Source organism: Saccopteryx leptura, chromosome 5, assembly GCF_036850995.1.
Source record: "Saccopteryx leptura isolate mSacLep1 chromosome 5, mSacLep1_pri_phased_curated, whole genome shotgun sequence".
NCBI lineage: Eukaryota > Metazoa > Chordata > Mammalia > Chiroptera > Emballonuridae > Saccopteryx > Saccopteryx leptura.
The window spans coordinates 5,346,698-5,362,806 of NC_089507.1; the positions used below are offsets into that span (position 1 = coordinate 5,346,698).

Here is a 16,109-nt window from a genome sequence, read left to right on the forward strand (position 1 = left end):
GTATTCCACACGTGCAGCTGATAAGGGCAGCGTCGGGGTCTGAGAGGGCTGGCTCCAGTTTTGAAAGGAGTTCTACCGCGGGCAGAATGCCGTCCAATAGCATCTCATGCTACAGAGAAATCATTCGTGAAAGGAAGAGCCGATCGGTGTTGCCAACTTCACTGTTGTCCTAAGACGTTGCCACAGCCAGCCCAGCCTTCCGGAACCACCACCCTGCTCAGCCCACAGCCGTCCATGGGGAGGCCAGACCCTGTGCCAGCAGACAGATCGCACTTGCTGAAGGCTCAGAAGAGGGTTAGCGTTTTTAGCAATAAATATTTTTAATGAAGGTATGTACATATTTCAGACATCACGCTATCGCACATTTAAGAGGCTGCAGCAGAGTGTAACAGGAGCTATTTATTATATGCCCCGGGAAACCCAACAATGCGTGTGAGTCATCTGATTGTGATGCTCGCTTCATTGTGGCGGTCTGGAACCGGGCCGGCCGCGCCTTCGAGGCACCTGTCCGTACGCGTCTGCTCGTGTGGAGCACCCTGCTCTGCACTCTCCCCCTCCCCCCCAGAGTCTCTTCTAGGACTGGCGAATGTGGAGCACTTGTGTGGCAGACAGCACTAATCAATCACAATGTTCTCCCCCCACCCCCAAGCCTAGGTTTAGCTTCAGAACCATTCTAACATTTTTTTTTTAAATGATAAAAAGTTCAATGTGCAGCCCCTGCCTCACCTACTGAAAAGCTACTTCTTACATCTGCCTTTCTAGGTCACCTCCATATTGATCCTCTTCCTGTTCTCTGTGGCGAGGACGGTTCAGGGCTGCAGGTCCCGAGCCCCCGGGGGACACAGCCTTGCAAGGCGGCACCCAGCGGCTGGTGGGTTAGTGTCAGGCTCTCCTGAGCCTGAGATCCACAAGGCAGAGCCAAAGACTGGAAGCGGGCATTTCGTCGGAGGTATGAAGCGTCTTTCTGCTGAATGCTGAACACCATCACCCAGGACCAAAGCCGAGGGTTCACTGAGGACTCGGGCTCCAGACTGAGAGCAGCTCACAGCTTCTTACGGCGGAGCTGGGACCCCAACCACAGTCAGTGACATTCAGTCCATCAAGCCCTGTGTCAGTGTCAGACTGTCCTGTTCTCCTCTGAGACAGCATTCCAGGGGGCTGATGGCCCAATTCCATTTTGAAGCCATGGGCTAAGTTGTGAAGGAGGCAGTCCAGAAATCTAGAGAGGAGAACGCTGGGTCTAAGCACGGGCGGTCCCTTCCAGCTCCCGGAAGAGTCTGGAGGGCTCGGCCATGAAGAAAGCCCAAGGGGTTGAAATGCTAGACGAGCAAAGGTTTATTTTTAAATACCTAATAATGTTAAAGGTGTAGGGGGATCTTTGGTTTTCTGAGACGGTCAGATCGTCCGTTTAGACGACCCCATTTTTGATGTAACTGTCCAGCGTGAAGGAGGAGTCCGGGTCCGGCCTGTCCGCAGTCTTCTCCGCGGTCTTCTCCTCCGGCGGGCACGCCTTGCTCCGCTTGGCGAACGCCTGGCTGATTTCCGCATGCGTTCTGTTTTTGGTCTCGGGCAGGACAAAATACAGATAGAGAGCGCCTGCGAAGCAGATGGCGGCAAAGACCAGGAAGCAGTAGGTGTCCAGACTTTTCTGTGGAAAGGCAGAGACAACAACCATCAGACAGAGGACCGCCGAACCGGCCGTGAAACCCTCTCCGGCCAGATTGTTTGGGTGGCTCCCCACTCATAGACCCATGTCCCTGTCCCTGGATGGAACTCAGCGTGTGGGAAGCTGGCTCTGCTGGCCACGGTGCCTCATCGTCGTCTACACGAGATGCCTCGCACGAGGCAGGCATGAATAAATCGGCTTCCAACCCCAGTCAAGATGGGGAAGTGGCCGTCTTTGTTTCTTATTTGTTGAAAAGTAGGCCTATAAAAACTTAATCACCATGAGAGCAAAGCGTGCTACTATTTGACATTGTCTTACATTAATATTTACCCATAAGCACATCCCCCTCCCTCCAGTCTACACGTGAGAGAAGTGTGATGCCAAAAGGAAGGGACGTTCCCCAGTTTATAAGGAAAATGTGGAGCAATGAATGGACTCGGTCAGGATAACATCACTTTTCTTCTAATATACAAAATGTGACTCACCGATTGGTACTCTGAACCAGCCTTGTACAAATGAGACAGACCAGAAAAACAGAGAAATGCAGAACGCGGTCACTCTATTGCATGCACCAATTGTCACCCCGAGTGCCTGCACCACAGCGACCCAGCCCGCTGCCCTAGACCCCGAGCTCCTCAACGACTCAGCCACTCCTGGAGCTCCTGCGCCCTGCGCCGGGCCTGGCTCACGGAGTTCCTCCATAAATGTTTGTTAAATAAAAGACTTTATGGGTTCCAGCTGTCACGGCTGTGACTTTTTCATGCAATAAACATCTATTGACCCAAGGCTAAGGTGACAGGTCTTGGGATGATACGTTAGCAGAAACAGTATCTTGAGTTTACTCAGTTCCACGTTCTTCTTTGAGTGGGGGTGTTTCTGGAGTCTGACACAGGGCTTAAGAGCCTGGTCTTCGGATCACCATCCCAGATGCACCTCGTACCGAATACCGAATCCGAGACTCTTTTGTGCCTCTGTCTTCACTGCTGTAAAGTGAGGACATCAATGGTACTCACGGGGTGGTCGTAAGGACTGAGTGAGATACTCCCCTTCAAGTCCATAGCGCGGTGGCGGGGGTAGGACGTGCTCCAGCCCTGGGAGGGCTTGGCTCTGAGGGTGTGGACCTCCCACCGTCCACAAGGACTCCCTGAGCAGGCGGGAAGGAGAGGGTGGGGCTCTGCAGTCCGCTGGGCAGGATTTGAACCTTGGCTCCACCATGTACATGTTGGTGTCAAGCCTTAAGATGTGCCAGGACTTTCGACCCGTTGGTTGGAAATTCCGCATTTCCCACTTGGTGATATCCACCCCACGCTGCTCTGGAGATGAAGTGAGATGCAGGCAGCGTGGTCCTCAACGTCTCTACCTGCATGCCGGAGGGAAGTTTGATGCAGCACGTCCCAGACGGAGCCTCTGCACCGGCTCCTAATCTGAGCACTTGTCACCACTTGTGTGCTGTCATTTTGGTCCAAACCACCATCACCTCTTGCTGGGATTATTGTAAGAGCTTCTCTGATTTCCCCGCTTCTGCCTTTGACCCCTTTAAGACTATTCACAAGAAAGAAGCCAGAGCTGTCCGGCTAAGCAGAGGAAAGAGCCTATCACTCCTCTGCTCAGAGCCAGCATGACCCCCTAAGTCACAAAGCCAAGCTCAGGTGTTTACCAGAACTCTGCAGACACCCGCCCCCCGAGGGAGGGGCGCCGGCAGGAGGCTGGCTGGCTTAGTGAGCGCAAAGAAGGAACTCAACGACGACGTGAGCACCCTTCCCGCCCAGTCACGGGGCTCAAGCTTTCTTACATGTGCTCGTTTGCTGCCTCGGGGAAACAGGTCTACCTGGTCCTTCTTTACAGGTGAGGAAATCAAGGTGAAGGGAGGTCAGGCTTCCTGTTCAGCATCGCACTGCTGGGGGTGGCAGGGCTGGGCACTGAGGTGGGCAAGCCTAACGCTGCCAGTGGCACCGTCTACCTAATGCTGACCGAGTGTTCGCACCAGCCCGTGGCACAAGTACTGTCTAGCAGAGGGGAAGACAGAGGGGTGAAGTTGTCGGGTCAGTGGGCCAGTGTCTGTAGCTGAGACGTAGAGCTTGTTCCAGTCTGACCCCAGAGTCTGTGACTGTCACTCTGTGCTCACCGCTTAGACAGTGGGCACAGGAGAGAAGAGGAGGAAGGACCTGGCCCAAGAGTCAATGGGACAGAAGAAGCCCTCAGGCCACCCCAAGCCCAGAGGCTCAAACGGTATGGCAGGCCAGCCCGGCAGAGGATCGAGTGGACCGCACGGATGGAAGGGCCACACGGCTAGGAGCTGGCCCTTCCCCTGCCGGGGGCCGCCCACGGACACGTCGTGGTGACTGCCGAGATAATTTCATGTTGGTGATCATGTGACGACCTGGCGTGACTGCCTATTTGCAACTGTGTTTAACTTGGGACGAGACAAGCGGTTACTAAACCGGTCCTGGGTGCCGGCTGTGGTCCAGACTGTGCCGCGTCTGAGCCCCGCAGCCACGCCATGAGAGGGCCATTTCCCCTTCCATTTTCTCTAGAGGAAACGGAGGGTTAGAGAGGTCCGGAAGCAGCCCCGAGGCTACGCAGGGACTAGTGAGATCTGGGGCTCACAGGAAGGCTGCCTGCCTGGAGCTCGCTTGTGCCCTGTCCTCCCCTAATCGTGGGGAGCAGGGAAGGGCTCCCGGCACCCTCCAGGGTTCCCCGATAGCAGCTGGGACGTAGGGCTTCTTAACCTTCTCTTCCGGGTGAGAAAACGGAGATGAGAGTGGGCGAGTGACCTGCCCACGGCCACCCAGCGGGTAAGGGCTGCCCCTGGGTTTGAAGTGGTGACTTCCGAGTTGACCTGGGCCATTGTCCCGCTTCTGTACCGGCCTCCCTTGTGCAAATGTATTCAGTGTCGTCAGGGCTGCGAGGTGCCTGGCACAGAGATGCGAGCGTCACCTCTTTCCCGTCTCCTCTCTCACTTCTAAATCGCTCAGCGGTGCCCGAGCGGGAGGCTGTCCAGGCGCCCCAGCGGGAGGCTGTCCAGGCGCCCCAGGTGATGGCTGGCGTGGGCGGGCTGCCCCGAGCGGGAGGCTGTCAGGGCGCCCCAGGTGATGGCTGGCGTGGGCGGGCTGCCCCGAGCGCCCCAGCGGGAGGCTGTCCAGGCGCCCCGGGTGATGGCTGGTGTGGGCGGGCCGCCCCGAGCGGGAGGCTGTCGGGCAGCCAGGGGCTGCCTGTCTGTCGTGGGAAGGACCCGCCTGGGAATCAGCAGAGCTCCGTTCTGGGTCTGCCTCCAGCGCGCTCCGCTCGTCACGTGACCCAGCGATGTGCCACCCCCAGGCTGTCCTCATGTCCCCCTTGAGTGAAACAGACAGAACCTCGCCCAAGGGTTTCTGAGAGGAAGCACTTTCACAAGCTTAGATCTCAGTCCGCAGATGAAGAATTCGATACATCGGGTGACTTTAAAATTCAGAGCATCTGTTCATCATCAAAAGGTCCCACAGAAAGCGTATGAGAGTCACAAATGGGGAGGATGTATTGTTACACGTAACAAAGTATTCATACCCAAATTACAGATCCAACTCTTATGCGTCAATAAGAAAAAGACCGCTGAGTAGAGAAAAGGGCAGAACGGGCAAACAAGCGTCGCACAGGAGAGCCATCGCCAAGGGCAGAGCGGCGCACGGAGAAGTGCTCAGTCGTTCAGGGTAACAGGCCAGAGCTGGGATGCTCCACCCTGGCGCACCCATCAGATGAGTGAGAGCGCAGACAGCCCGACAAGGCCAGGACCAGGCGATGAGCAGCACGGCTTTGCGCAGCGCGGGGGAGGCTGTAAAGAGCTGCAAGTACTTTGGGAAACTAGTTGGCGTCAGCAAGGGCAGGGGGACGTGGTGTGTGCCTGCCTCACGGCCCAGCCATTCCGCCCCTGAGCGTAGGCTACGTTCTAGAGCGGTGCTATCTGAATTTAAATCATTTGAAAGTTCAGCTCCTGGCCCTGGCCGGTTGGCTCAGTGGTAGAGCGTTGGCCTGGCGTGCAGAAGTCCCGGGTTCGAGTCCCGGCCTGGGCACACAGGAGAAGCACCCATCTGCTTCTCCACCCCTCCCCCTCTCCTTCCTCTCTGTCTCTCTCTTCCCCTCCCGCAGCCAAGGCTCCATTGGAGCAAAGGATGGCCCAGGCGCTGAGGATGGCTCCATGGCCTCTGCCCCAGGCGCTAGAGTGGCTCTGGTTGCAACAGAGCGACGCCCCAGAGGGGCAGAGCATCGCCCCCTGGTGGGCAGAGCGTCGCCCCCTGGTGGGCGTGCCGGGTGGATCCCAGTGGGGCGCATGCGGGAGTCTGTCTGACTGTCTCTCCCCGTTTCCAGCTTCGGAAAAATACAAAAAAAAAAAAAAAAAAAAAAAAAAGTTCAGTTCCTCAGCGGCACCAGCCGCATTTCAGGGGCTCCAGAGCCACACGTGGCTGGTGACTTCCGAGTTGAGCAGCAGCAGACGGCCAACGTCCGCCTCATCTCAGAGACCCCGTGTGCAGTGGGACGGTCAGGGTACACTGCAGAGCAGGACGCAGGGAAGACTCGGGGGCTCATGGGGGGGGGGAATTAACACTCTGGAATAGGTTCATGCAAATGCTATCTACAGGGCAGTGAGGAACAATGACCTAGAGCTACGCGATCCACACGGATGGCACTCAGCAACACAGGCTGAGTAGTAGAACAGAGGACAGAAAAACACCGTCAGGATGACTGTCCTTATACAACTACGAGACCCCCCAGGTCTAGACAGCACCTGGCTCCTGCAGCATTTCTCTCGTGAAAGCATGCAGAACGGACGGGCACACGAAGGCCAGCGGGGGACTTGACGGAGCTGGTTGGATGTACGAACGGCGGTCACGTTAGGTTTTCACGATGGGACAAATTCTAGTTCTTCTCAGTTCCCAGTCCCACCCGCAGAGCTGCGACCCCGGCCCACCTCGCTCACAGGGGGCTCTGGGGTGAGTCAGCGCAGGGACCGCCACGTAAGAACCGATGGGGAGGAAGTCGGGGCCTTGACGCTTGTCACTCCGATTCTGCAGAGCCTTGAAAGGCGAGGCTGCTCTACTTCATGAGCAGAGAGGATCTGGACCATTAGGATGTTTCGGGGGCGTGGGGGGGGGGGTGGGAGGGAGGAGCTGGAAGGGAGCCGGGACCTGAGTGGTGACTTACATCTCTGGGGTGCCTGTGGCTCCCAAGTCACCGTCCCACGTACACTTCAGATCGTGTGGGAGCTGCCCGGGAACCTGTACAGCAGACACAGCCCTGTGACTGCCTGGTGGCATTTCGGATGAAGATGCCGTGCTGGGCACTGGACGCCACCCTCAGGGCTCTGCGAGCCTCCCACGCTTAGCCTCCTTCTGCCCCTGCTGTCTGAAACGGCACTGCCAGCCCACGGGGGACACCTGAAATCACCTTTCACGACTCCCTCCCTCTCTGCCTGCTTAGCTTCTGAGTCCTGATGACTCTGCCCTGAGCACCTTTCTTTTTCCAACATGCACACATTTTTAATCAGGATAAAATGTACAGACAGTGCCTGGCACCGATCTTACGAGTTCAGCTCAACGAGCTTGGAGAAGAGTACACCCTGGGGGGCTCACACCTCTATCAAGGTGGGGAACATCGCCTCCACTCCAGAAAGTTCCTTGTGCCATTGCCCCCTCACCCCCCTGCCCCCACCCCCAGCACACACAGAGGTCACCCGTTCTCCTTCCGATCACCTTAGCATCCGCTTCCCCTGTCCCTGCACAGGATCCACTTCCCACCGGGCGGCCAGGGTTCTTTAAAAGCACAAAACCGAGCATGTCTTAGCCTCCTGCAGTGGCTTCCTGGAGTCCTTGGGGCAAACTCCTAATCCCTCTGCTGCCTTGACGTCGTGGGGGGTTTGGCTTGGACCTCCCTGGCCTCCCTCAGCATGATGTGCATTCCCCCCAGACCCTCGGGTGCCCTGTGCCTGCTCAGCGGCCGCATCTTCCTCCTCCCGGCCAGGAGCCACCCCCACGCCCCCCATATATACACACTTCTCTCCTCAGTCTCCGCTTGAACGGTCCCTGCAACGCTCAGCCCAGTAGGACACCCGGTTTACCTCCTCCCACAAAACAAAACATCTCTGTCCCCATGAGGATTATGTCTGTTCTTTTCTGAAACATCAGAGCAGGACTTGCCCTCCCGTGCGCTGCCTGCTTCCTGGGCCCCGCCCCAGCCGGTGCTGCCACCAGAGACCGTGAGTATGACACGCTCTTTCTCCTTCCCTCCGGACCCAAGGAGTGTCATCTGGGCCGTCCAAAGAGGCCGGGGGCAGTCTGTTTGCTTTGAGACCACCTCACCCCGGAGCTTCGTCAGCTGTCCCGATCATGTGACCTAGGCCTTTGGGATAGGACCCAATGTTTCTCTAGGTGAAAAGAATCGTTCTCTCCCTTCCGGATTTCACTGAGCTCAGATGGGATGTTCTCACTGCAGTGGAAACAGGCACACATACATCCGCATGTAATTTTCCGTGCACCAGAAAACAGGGGCGCAGATGTCTGGGGCCGAGTGGTCTGGAGGCGTCGACAGAACGACCCAGAGGACACACTGAGGCTGACCACAGCGGAGGCCCAGAAAGGCGGCCCGCGGCTGAGGGCAGAGAGACAGAGAGCCATAGGGTCTCCCGGGGGACCAACGCAGCCCACAGGGACAACATTCTGCAGGAAGGGACAGGGCAGAGGGCGGGGAGGCGAGTGGGAGGGAAGTCACGCTTTGAGAGGCGGCCAGTCCTGGATTGCTCAGCTAGAGGGACGCTGTCAGGTCCGTCACTTAAGATGAATTACTTTCTGTCCTGTCTCGTTTTCCCAGCTGACCGCAGGATGGCATGGCAGGAAGTGACCTTTACGGGACGAATAATGATCAAAGGGAGCAGCTGTTGCTGAGTGTCCGTGCGCAGACACGGAGTGCAGACACGGAGCGCAAGCCTGGACTCCTCTCTGATTCCCTCGGGAGCCCTGCTGCAGAAGGGGGGCGGCTCTCTTGTTTTCTGGACACAAAAATGATGCTCGAAGAGCAACCAAAGTCAGACAGAGTGTGACCCTCTGAGCAGCACAGCCAGGGGTTCAAGGTCCGGCTGTCTGAGCCCAAAGCCTGCAGTTTCTCTTGTGGGTCATTGTGTCTAACACGGGGACAATACGAGCAACACACAAGCGCGGAAGCTACCACGTGCTGAGCGACTCGGTGCTGAGGCCAGCCGGTGTTACAGGTGCGGTCCCCGGCAGGGCCCCCTCCCCCCACTCAACACACACAGGGGTGCGAAAGTGACCCAGGGAGCACTGGTGAGGGAGGGACTGGGTGACCAGCTGCCCTGGATTGCCCAGGACCAGAGGGTTTTCCTGGGATGTGGGACTTACAGGGATAATCCTGGGCCAACTGGCACGAGCTGGCCGATCTAGACACGGAAGGTACTGTGGATTGAATTGTGAATCCCCCTCCCGCCCCGCCCCGCCCCGCCCCAAAGATATGTTGAAGTCCTGACCCCTGGTACCTGCGAATGGGCCGTTGTTCAAAAATAGTCTTTGCAGATGCCATCAAGCTAAAATGAGGTCATACTGTAGGAGGGTGGGCCTTAAATGCAACCATGAGTGTCCTTATAGGAAGAGACAGAGAGACACACACAGGGGGAGTGGAGGATGGAGGCAGAGTAGAGCGGTGTGGCCGCAAGCCAAGGCCTGCTGAAAACCACCAGCAGCTAAAAGGAGGGCACAGAGCAGGCCCTCCCTCCGCCTCCAGCGGAAACCAGCCTCGCCCGCTACTCGATTCTGTGCTTCTGGCCCCCAGAACCGGGAGGGCACACATATCTATTGTTACCAGCCAGGGATTCTCAACCCTTCTCATCTCACAGCACACATAAACCAATGACTAAAATTCTGTGGCACACCAAAAATGTACTTTTTGCCAATCTAAAAAAAAAAGTATAATTTTGATTTATGCACGCTGGATGGCTATTGCTGTGTTGGCCGTTGTCACTGTTTTATTTGACAGTCTAAAGGAAAAGAGGTCAGTGCCCCTGACTAAATAGGCCTTGCGATTCTAACAATTCTTGTGGCACAGCGGACGAGAATCTCCGTTATAAACCACTAAGTTTGTGCTGCTTCGTTGCGACAGCCTTCGGGAACGAAGACAGGAGGGAGGACAGGTGTCCCAGTGGAACTCCGTGCTGCTCCTGGGGACCTCTGCCCAGAACTCCCGTCTTCTCCACCCCCACAAAGCTAAGTTCACTTGGGCTTCGAGCCTCCGGGGCCAACTCCTGCAGCTGGGAGAACCATTCCCCCTCGTGGGAGCTGCTGCAATATTGTGCACCATGAGCGTGTTGTAGGACCTCTCGTGCTCCGCCCGGTTAGCCCTGGGGTCATGTCTGCCCCTCTCCCACAGCTCACCACCAAGCCGGCTTAGAGCCCCCGAGGGCCATACAGACCTTAGCATCAGGGTCCCCAGCACCTCACAGAGTGCTTGGTGTGCTGTAGATGCTCAGCAAGGGTTTATGGAATGAAAGAAGGAAGGAAGGAAGGAAGGAAGGAAGGAAGGAAGGAAGGAAGGAAGGAAGGAAGGAAGGAAGGAAGGAGGAAGGAAGGAAGGAAGGAAGGAAGGAAGGAAGGAAGGAAGGAAGGAAGGAAGGAGGAAGGAAGGAAGGAAGGAAGGAGGAAGGAAGGAAGGAAGGAAGGAAGGAAGGAAGGAAAAAGAAGAAAACAGAAAGAAGGAAAGATGAAAGGAAGGGAGGGAGGGAGGGAGTGAGGAAGGAAGGAAGGGAGAGAAAGAAATAGAGAGAGAGAGAGAGAGAGAGAGAGAAAGGGAGATTAGGTCGAGTCCCACTCTGCAGTAGCAGCGTGACCTTGGCCATCGTGACTCCCAGTGTTATTTCCTATCTAACGCAATCAAGTGTTATAATCAAGACGAGGACCCACAGCTCAGTCTGCGTCCCTGACAGATGTTCACTCCTACCCAGCTATTCTTCCGGTCGTGGCCAAGCGTCGTGCCACACATCTGGACACAGCATAGCTTAGTGCCTTAGAGGCCCTGGTCACCTTGCTCCGGAGACAGACACACAGTCCACATTCATCGACTCTTGTCATGGCTCATACAAGGGAGCAGGTTCTATGGATCAGATTGGCAATGGTGGGCTTGAGTCCCTGAGACCCGTCTCCAGAGGGTTCCATGAAGGCTGGATGACCACCTGGCCGAGATGCAATGAGGGGACCCACGCATTCACTGGGGTTCCCTTTCCTACCCTGAGACCCACCACATCCTCCGTCCCTCCTCACTGCCCTGTTTCTCACAAAGTCCCTTCCCCCCCAGCTTTCAGGGCTGTGTCACACCGACCCCCACGTTCCTGCCCAGAGGGCTCTGTGACGGGGATCCCCCCTGACCCCCTGTTCCTGCCCAGAGGGGGGATCCCCCCTGACCCCCTGTTCCTGCCCAGAGGGCTCTGTGATGGGGATCCCCCCTGACCCCCTGTTCCTGCCCAGAGGGGGGATCCCTCCTGGCCCCCTGTTCCTGCCCAGAGGGGGGATCCCCCCTGACCCCCTGTTCCTGCCCAGAGGGGGGATCCCTCCTGACCCCCTGTTCCTGCCCAGAGGGGGGATCCCTCCTGACCCCCTGTTCCTGCCCAGAGGGGGGATCCCTCCTGACCCTCTGCCCCTGCCCAGGGGGCTCTGTGACGGGGATCCCCCCTGACCCCCTGTTTCTGCCCAGAGGGGGGATCCCTCCTGACCCCCTGTTCCTGCCCAGGGGGCTCTGTGGTGGGGATCTCTCCCTGGCTCTTCCAGACCACCTGGCCATGTTTCTCGAGTGGCTCCTGAGCCTCCAGCTGGGTGGGCACCCCACGGAAAGGGAGCCAGCTGGAACGAAAGTGATCCTCCCCGTAACACATTGCCATGCGGCGCGTGACTGTGTAGGAAATTTGTGGGACACAGCGACCCACACCGAGCACCCATGACGAGTAGGTTGCAGGTGCGAGGTTCTAACCAGGTTTCCTTGAACGCCCTCGGGGACGGGAAGCTCACTCCCTCTGAAGCAGCCCTGAGCATTCAGGGGAAGCTCCCGGAATGTGCAGGAAGGAGAAGGAAGGTTAAGGGTCTGGGCCGAAGCCCGCGTCACCCTTCCTTGGGCCAAGTTTCTGGTGGAGGGAGGACTGGCCTCTGCTCTATGACCCCCCCCAGTTCACTCAGGGGGCTGCCAGACCAGAGGGGCCCCCACCATGCGCGAGACCCCAGGGGTCCACTGTACCTGGATGAAGGGGAAGAGCAACCCCACCGCGAAGTTGGAGAGCCAGTTGACCGTGCCCGCCACGATGTAGGCCGCCGGCCGCTGCGGCTGCTGGAAGAACTCGCCGGTCAGAATGAAGGGGATGCCGCCTGCGTCAGAACCGGGGCACGGAATTAGTCACCCCCAGAAGAGGGCCGTGCGGCCAGTACCCATCGCCACCTGCAGGGGGCGCTCCCGTCAGAGTCGGTCTGCCTGTGAGTGAGGGCTCTGGGGTCGGGTGCTGGAGCTGGAGCTACAGCCCAGACGCTTGAAGGTATACAAACCATTTCTCTGACCTGCCTCATGCGAACGAGAGAGTCATCGCTCTCTCTGCTCTCCAAATGCCCTCTGAATCGAGCGGTGACCCGCCACAGCTGAGCGCTAGATGTGTCCAGGGACATTTACGGAATATGTCGTGCTGAGGACGTGTATAATTTCAGCTCTGTAAGAACTGAGTGAGTCAGACAGTATTTACTACTGTATTCCTGGGTGAGGAAGCTGAAGCCCAGAGAGGTGACTTCACTTTCCCCCGGGTCACCCAGCGCCCGAGGAGCACAGCCAGAACTCAGGCTTGGGACTCGGGCCTCCGGATTTCACTTTTCCTGCCAACCCTTGTTTGAGGGAGGATGGAAGCCATGCCAAACTAGTCCCTTGACTGGATGTGTGGTGGCCTCTTGAGTCACCTGGCAGTGGAGTGTCGGCGAAGATATCATTATCTTCGGGGCGGGACAACCCTTTCTTTTGAGAGACTGTCCCTGTGTGTGCAGAATTGGATGTTTACCACTGGTTGCCTCCTGATGCCAGCGGTACCCCCAGTCACCATGGCAACCCAAAGGCTTCCCCACATTTTTAAATGCTCTCAGGCACCCCGGGCTCAGAATGCCTGTACCCTCCCCCTCCTCCTCCCCCTCCCACAAGGTCCCCTCACCGTGCCCAGACCCAGGCCCTGGGGCTTAGCATGATTGCTGGGGGGGGTCTGTTTGCACCCCCCATCCTCAGCTGGGGTCCCCACTGTGCCGATCAGACCTACACATTAGCACACACAGACCAGCCGGGGCAGTGGTGGGAGGGGAACTGAGGGACTGTCACCAGGCTCAGTTTGGACGCCACTGGGAAGCAGTGGGGGCGGAAAGAAGGAATGGATTCAGAGACCCCTCACCTCTTGGTGGCGAAGCTTTCAGTGTGAGCATAGCACACGTGTTGTAGGACCTCTCATGCTCTGCCTGGTTACCCCTAGGGACTCAGCCTCAAGGTCAACCAAGGTCACAGAGCCAGGGCCAGTTTGAGCCCCGTGTCTTTCCAGAGCTCTCACTGTCATGGCCCCACACGGAGCCCCGTGTCTTTCCAGAGCTCTCACTGTCATGGCCCCACACGTCAAAAACAACTCAGAGAGCAGATCAGCCGTCGCCCCCCACTGCCTGCAAGCCCCCCAGGGCTGGCAGCCTCCTCATCTGCCTGGAGTTTTTGACAGAGAGGACACATTCAGCCAAGACTTCTTGCTTGAAGTAAACACTCAAAATTTGATTCTGAAAAGATTTGATGTGCTGTTTCCTACGAAGAAAGCAGACTCTCCATGTCTTGAAGATATCTGTCAAAATGCACAATGGTTGCCCACGGGCTTGTTCTAAAGCTGGCCTTCAGGTCCCGGAGCGCTGGCTCCGCTGTCAGAATCAGAAAGTGTTAATGTCTCACACGCCCAGCGCCTCCCGCTGGGAGCTCAGATTCCAAGGCTCAGACTCGAAACCCGCTTGCCTCTTTCTGGCTGGCTGTGTGACCCTGGATGAGCACCTTATCTCTCTGTGCCTCAGTTTCTCCATCTGTAAAATGGATACTAATCTCACAGGCTTTTGCTGAGAGTCACAGGACAATATGTGACACATAGCGAACATTTGAGAAAAGATACTGTTATTTAGATATGAGGAAAGAGGTAAGGGAGTGAGGGAGAGGGGAGGGGGGAGGGGAGGGAGATGGCAGGGGGAGGAGGAGGGAGAGTGGGAGAGGGGCCTGTCCATCACATAGAGATGGAGCCAAGCAGGCTGAGTCTTGAGCTTGTTCTTATTTCAAATCACCAAATTATGACAGTGGTTCTTGACCAAGAGTGATTCTCTGTCCCCAGGGAACATCTGGCAATGCCTGGGGACGTTTCTGGTGGTCACAGTAAAAGGAGTTGCTACTGGCAGCTCGTGAGGAGAGGCTGGGGTGCTGGTCAACGTGGTACAGTACACAGGATCACCTGGCCCCAAATGCCAGTAGGGCAGAGGTGGAGAAACCCTGTTCTGGTCTTTTCTCCGGCAAGGCATGTCATATATACTGCTCATAAAAATTGGGGCATATTTCAAAATGTCTATGAAGCGATAAAATATCCCCTAATTTTTGTGAGCAGTATATTTCAATCTGCCTTAATAAGGAAGGCAAGGAAGGAAGTTCACTCCCCAAGCCCCTTCTGGGCCAGGCCTGGTGCGTGTTGCTAAACAGTCCTTATTGCATAATTGTTAGTCTCAAGCGGCAGCCTGGGAAAGCTAAGTGACTTCCCAAGGATGTCACAGGAGTAGGAGGGGTGGCCTGCTCTGACCCCACGCCCACGCCCCTCCCTTGGTGCATGGAGCAGGGGCGAGACTCCTACTCACTTTCCTGAACAACAAAGAGGGAATGACTGTGCTGGCTGCCTGTCTGATGGTCTGTGCCGTCTGCAAGAGGCACAGCCGAGAGCCATGAGCCACGCCCACCGGGACCGCTCCGCCTCCAGCTAAGCGAGTTCAGGAGGCAGGGAGGGACTGGGGCACAGGGGGACGTCCCCCAGCCCTTGCTCTGATACTAACCCTGATATGTGGGGCCAATCACTAACTTTCCGAGCCTCAGTTTTCTTATCTGGGAAATGGGCGCACTGATCCAACAGGGTGGTGGATGTAAAAGTGTGACATTATTACTATACTGTTACTATCATTATCTTTTTATTGGAAGACTCACCTCAGAGCAGCTCTCTGAGGACATCTGGGGCACAGTGCCTCCAGGCTGTTACCCACACAGCAGCCAAAGGGATCATTTAGAATAGAAATCAGGTTCGGCCAGCCCTCTGATGAAAACCCTCTGGTGGTTTCCCACTGCACCGGGAGCCCAGCAGTCACCACCTGCGGCTGCAGGGTTGCTCCCTCCCCACGCTCTGGCTTAAGCTCCCTCCGTGTCCCCGCTGGTCCTGTGTGTCCCAGCCGCCAGCCGCCACCAGCCGCCTGCCGCCCTGCTTGTCCTGAGGTGCTAGCCGCCCTGAGGTGCTAGCCGCTCAGCACAGGTGGCAATGGAGCTCCTGAAATGCAGCCAGTCTGCGCTGAGATGTGCTCTGAGTACACACTACACGCCGACTGAAAGGCTGACTGCAAAATAAAGAACTTCAAGTGCCCGTGCACACGTCTGGTATAACGATCACATGCGAAGAGGGTCGTGCTTTGGGGACACAGGACTGAATACAATATAGTATTAAGTGTAATTTTGCCTTGTGTTTGTTTTCTGCTCTTTTGGATGTGGCCACCTGCCAGAAGGATCTACAGTTCCCTGTGTGGCTAGAATTCTATTGCTGGCGGGCAGCCCGTTCTAGCCCACGCCAGGCAGGTTCCGGACTCAGTTCCTCCCTCTGCCCAGGAGAGTTCCGCTCAGGGGTCCGCAGGTCAGTTCCTGCCTTTGCATCGATCTTTGCTCGAGGTTCGCCTGCCCCGGGAGGCCTTTCCCCACAACCTCAGTCAAAATGCAGCCCTGCCGCTCTGTCTTGTCACTGTTCCTTTCCTTATCTGGGTCCCCTCCTCCCCGTGGGGCTTACAGTGACCCAGCTTTATATATTTGCTATTTTGTGGCTGTGCCTAACTCCCTATCTAGGAACGTAAGCTCTGGTGGGGACTGTTCTAAAGGCTTATCCCAGCATCTGGGTCACAGCTGGGCACAGGGAAGGACCTTACTTACTGACGCTAGGAATACAGGACTGAACAAGACAGATGCAAATCTTTAAAAGAGAAAAAGGGCCGCTCTCTTTTGTCCCTTCCCTGTCCTCGGTTGTGGTGAGAGCTGATAGGTATTGTGGTCCAGGACCCTCGCTCTCCATCACCGTCACGGGCTGCATTGCACTGTCCCCTCCCCCACCACCGAGCTCATGTGTTGAAGTCCTAACCCCCAGCACTTCAAAATG

The 16,109-nt window shown here is 56.7% G+C and overlaps 1 protein-coding gene across 4 annotated transcripts in view; it reads right to left on the reverse strand.

Annotated features, from left to right (window-relative positions):
* Positions 1-300: 300 nt before the first annotated feature.
* SLC2A9 (solute carrier family 2 member 9) overlaps positions 301-16,109 on the reverse strand; it is a 117,003-nt gene continuing 101,194 nt past the window's right edge. For 3 of the 4 annotated variants that reach the window (XM_066384527.1, XM_066384528.1, XM_066384526.1), the window contains 2 exons: positions 11,921-12,048; positions 301-1,648 (listed from right to left, as the gene is read on the reverse strand). In XM_066384527.1, coding sequence (XP_066240624.1) covers positions 1,409-1,648; positions 11,921-12,048 — 368 coding nt within the window. In that variant the 3' untranslated portion in view covers positions 301-1,408. The remainder of the gene's footprint in view (positions 1,649-11,920; positions 12,049-16,109) is intronic. The other variant, XM_066384529.1, reaches the window with a different exon arrangement.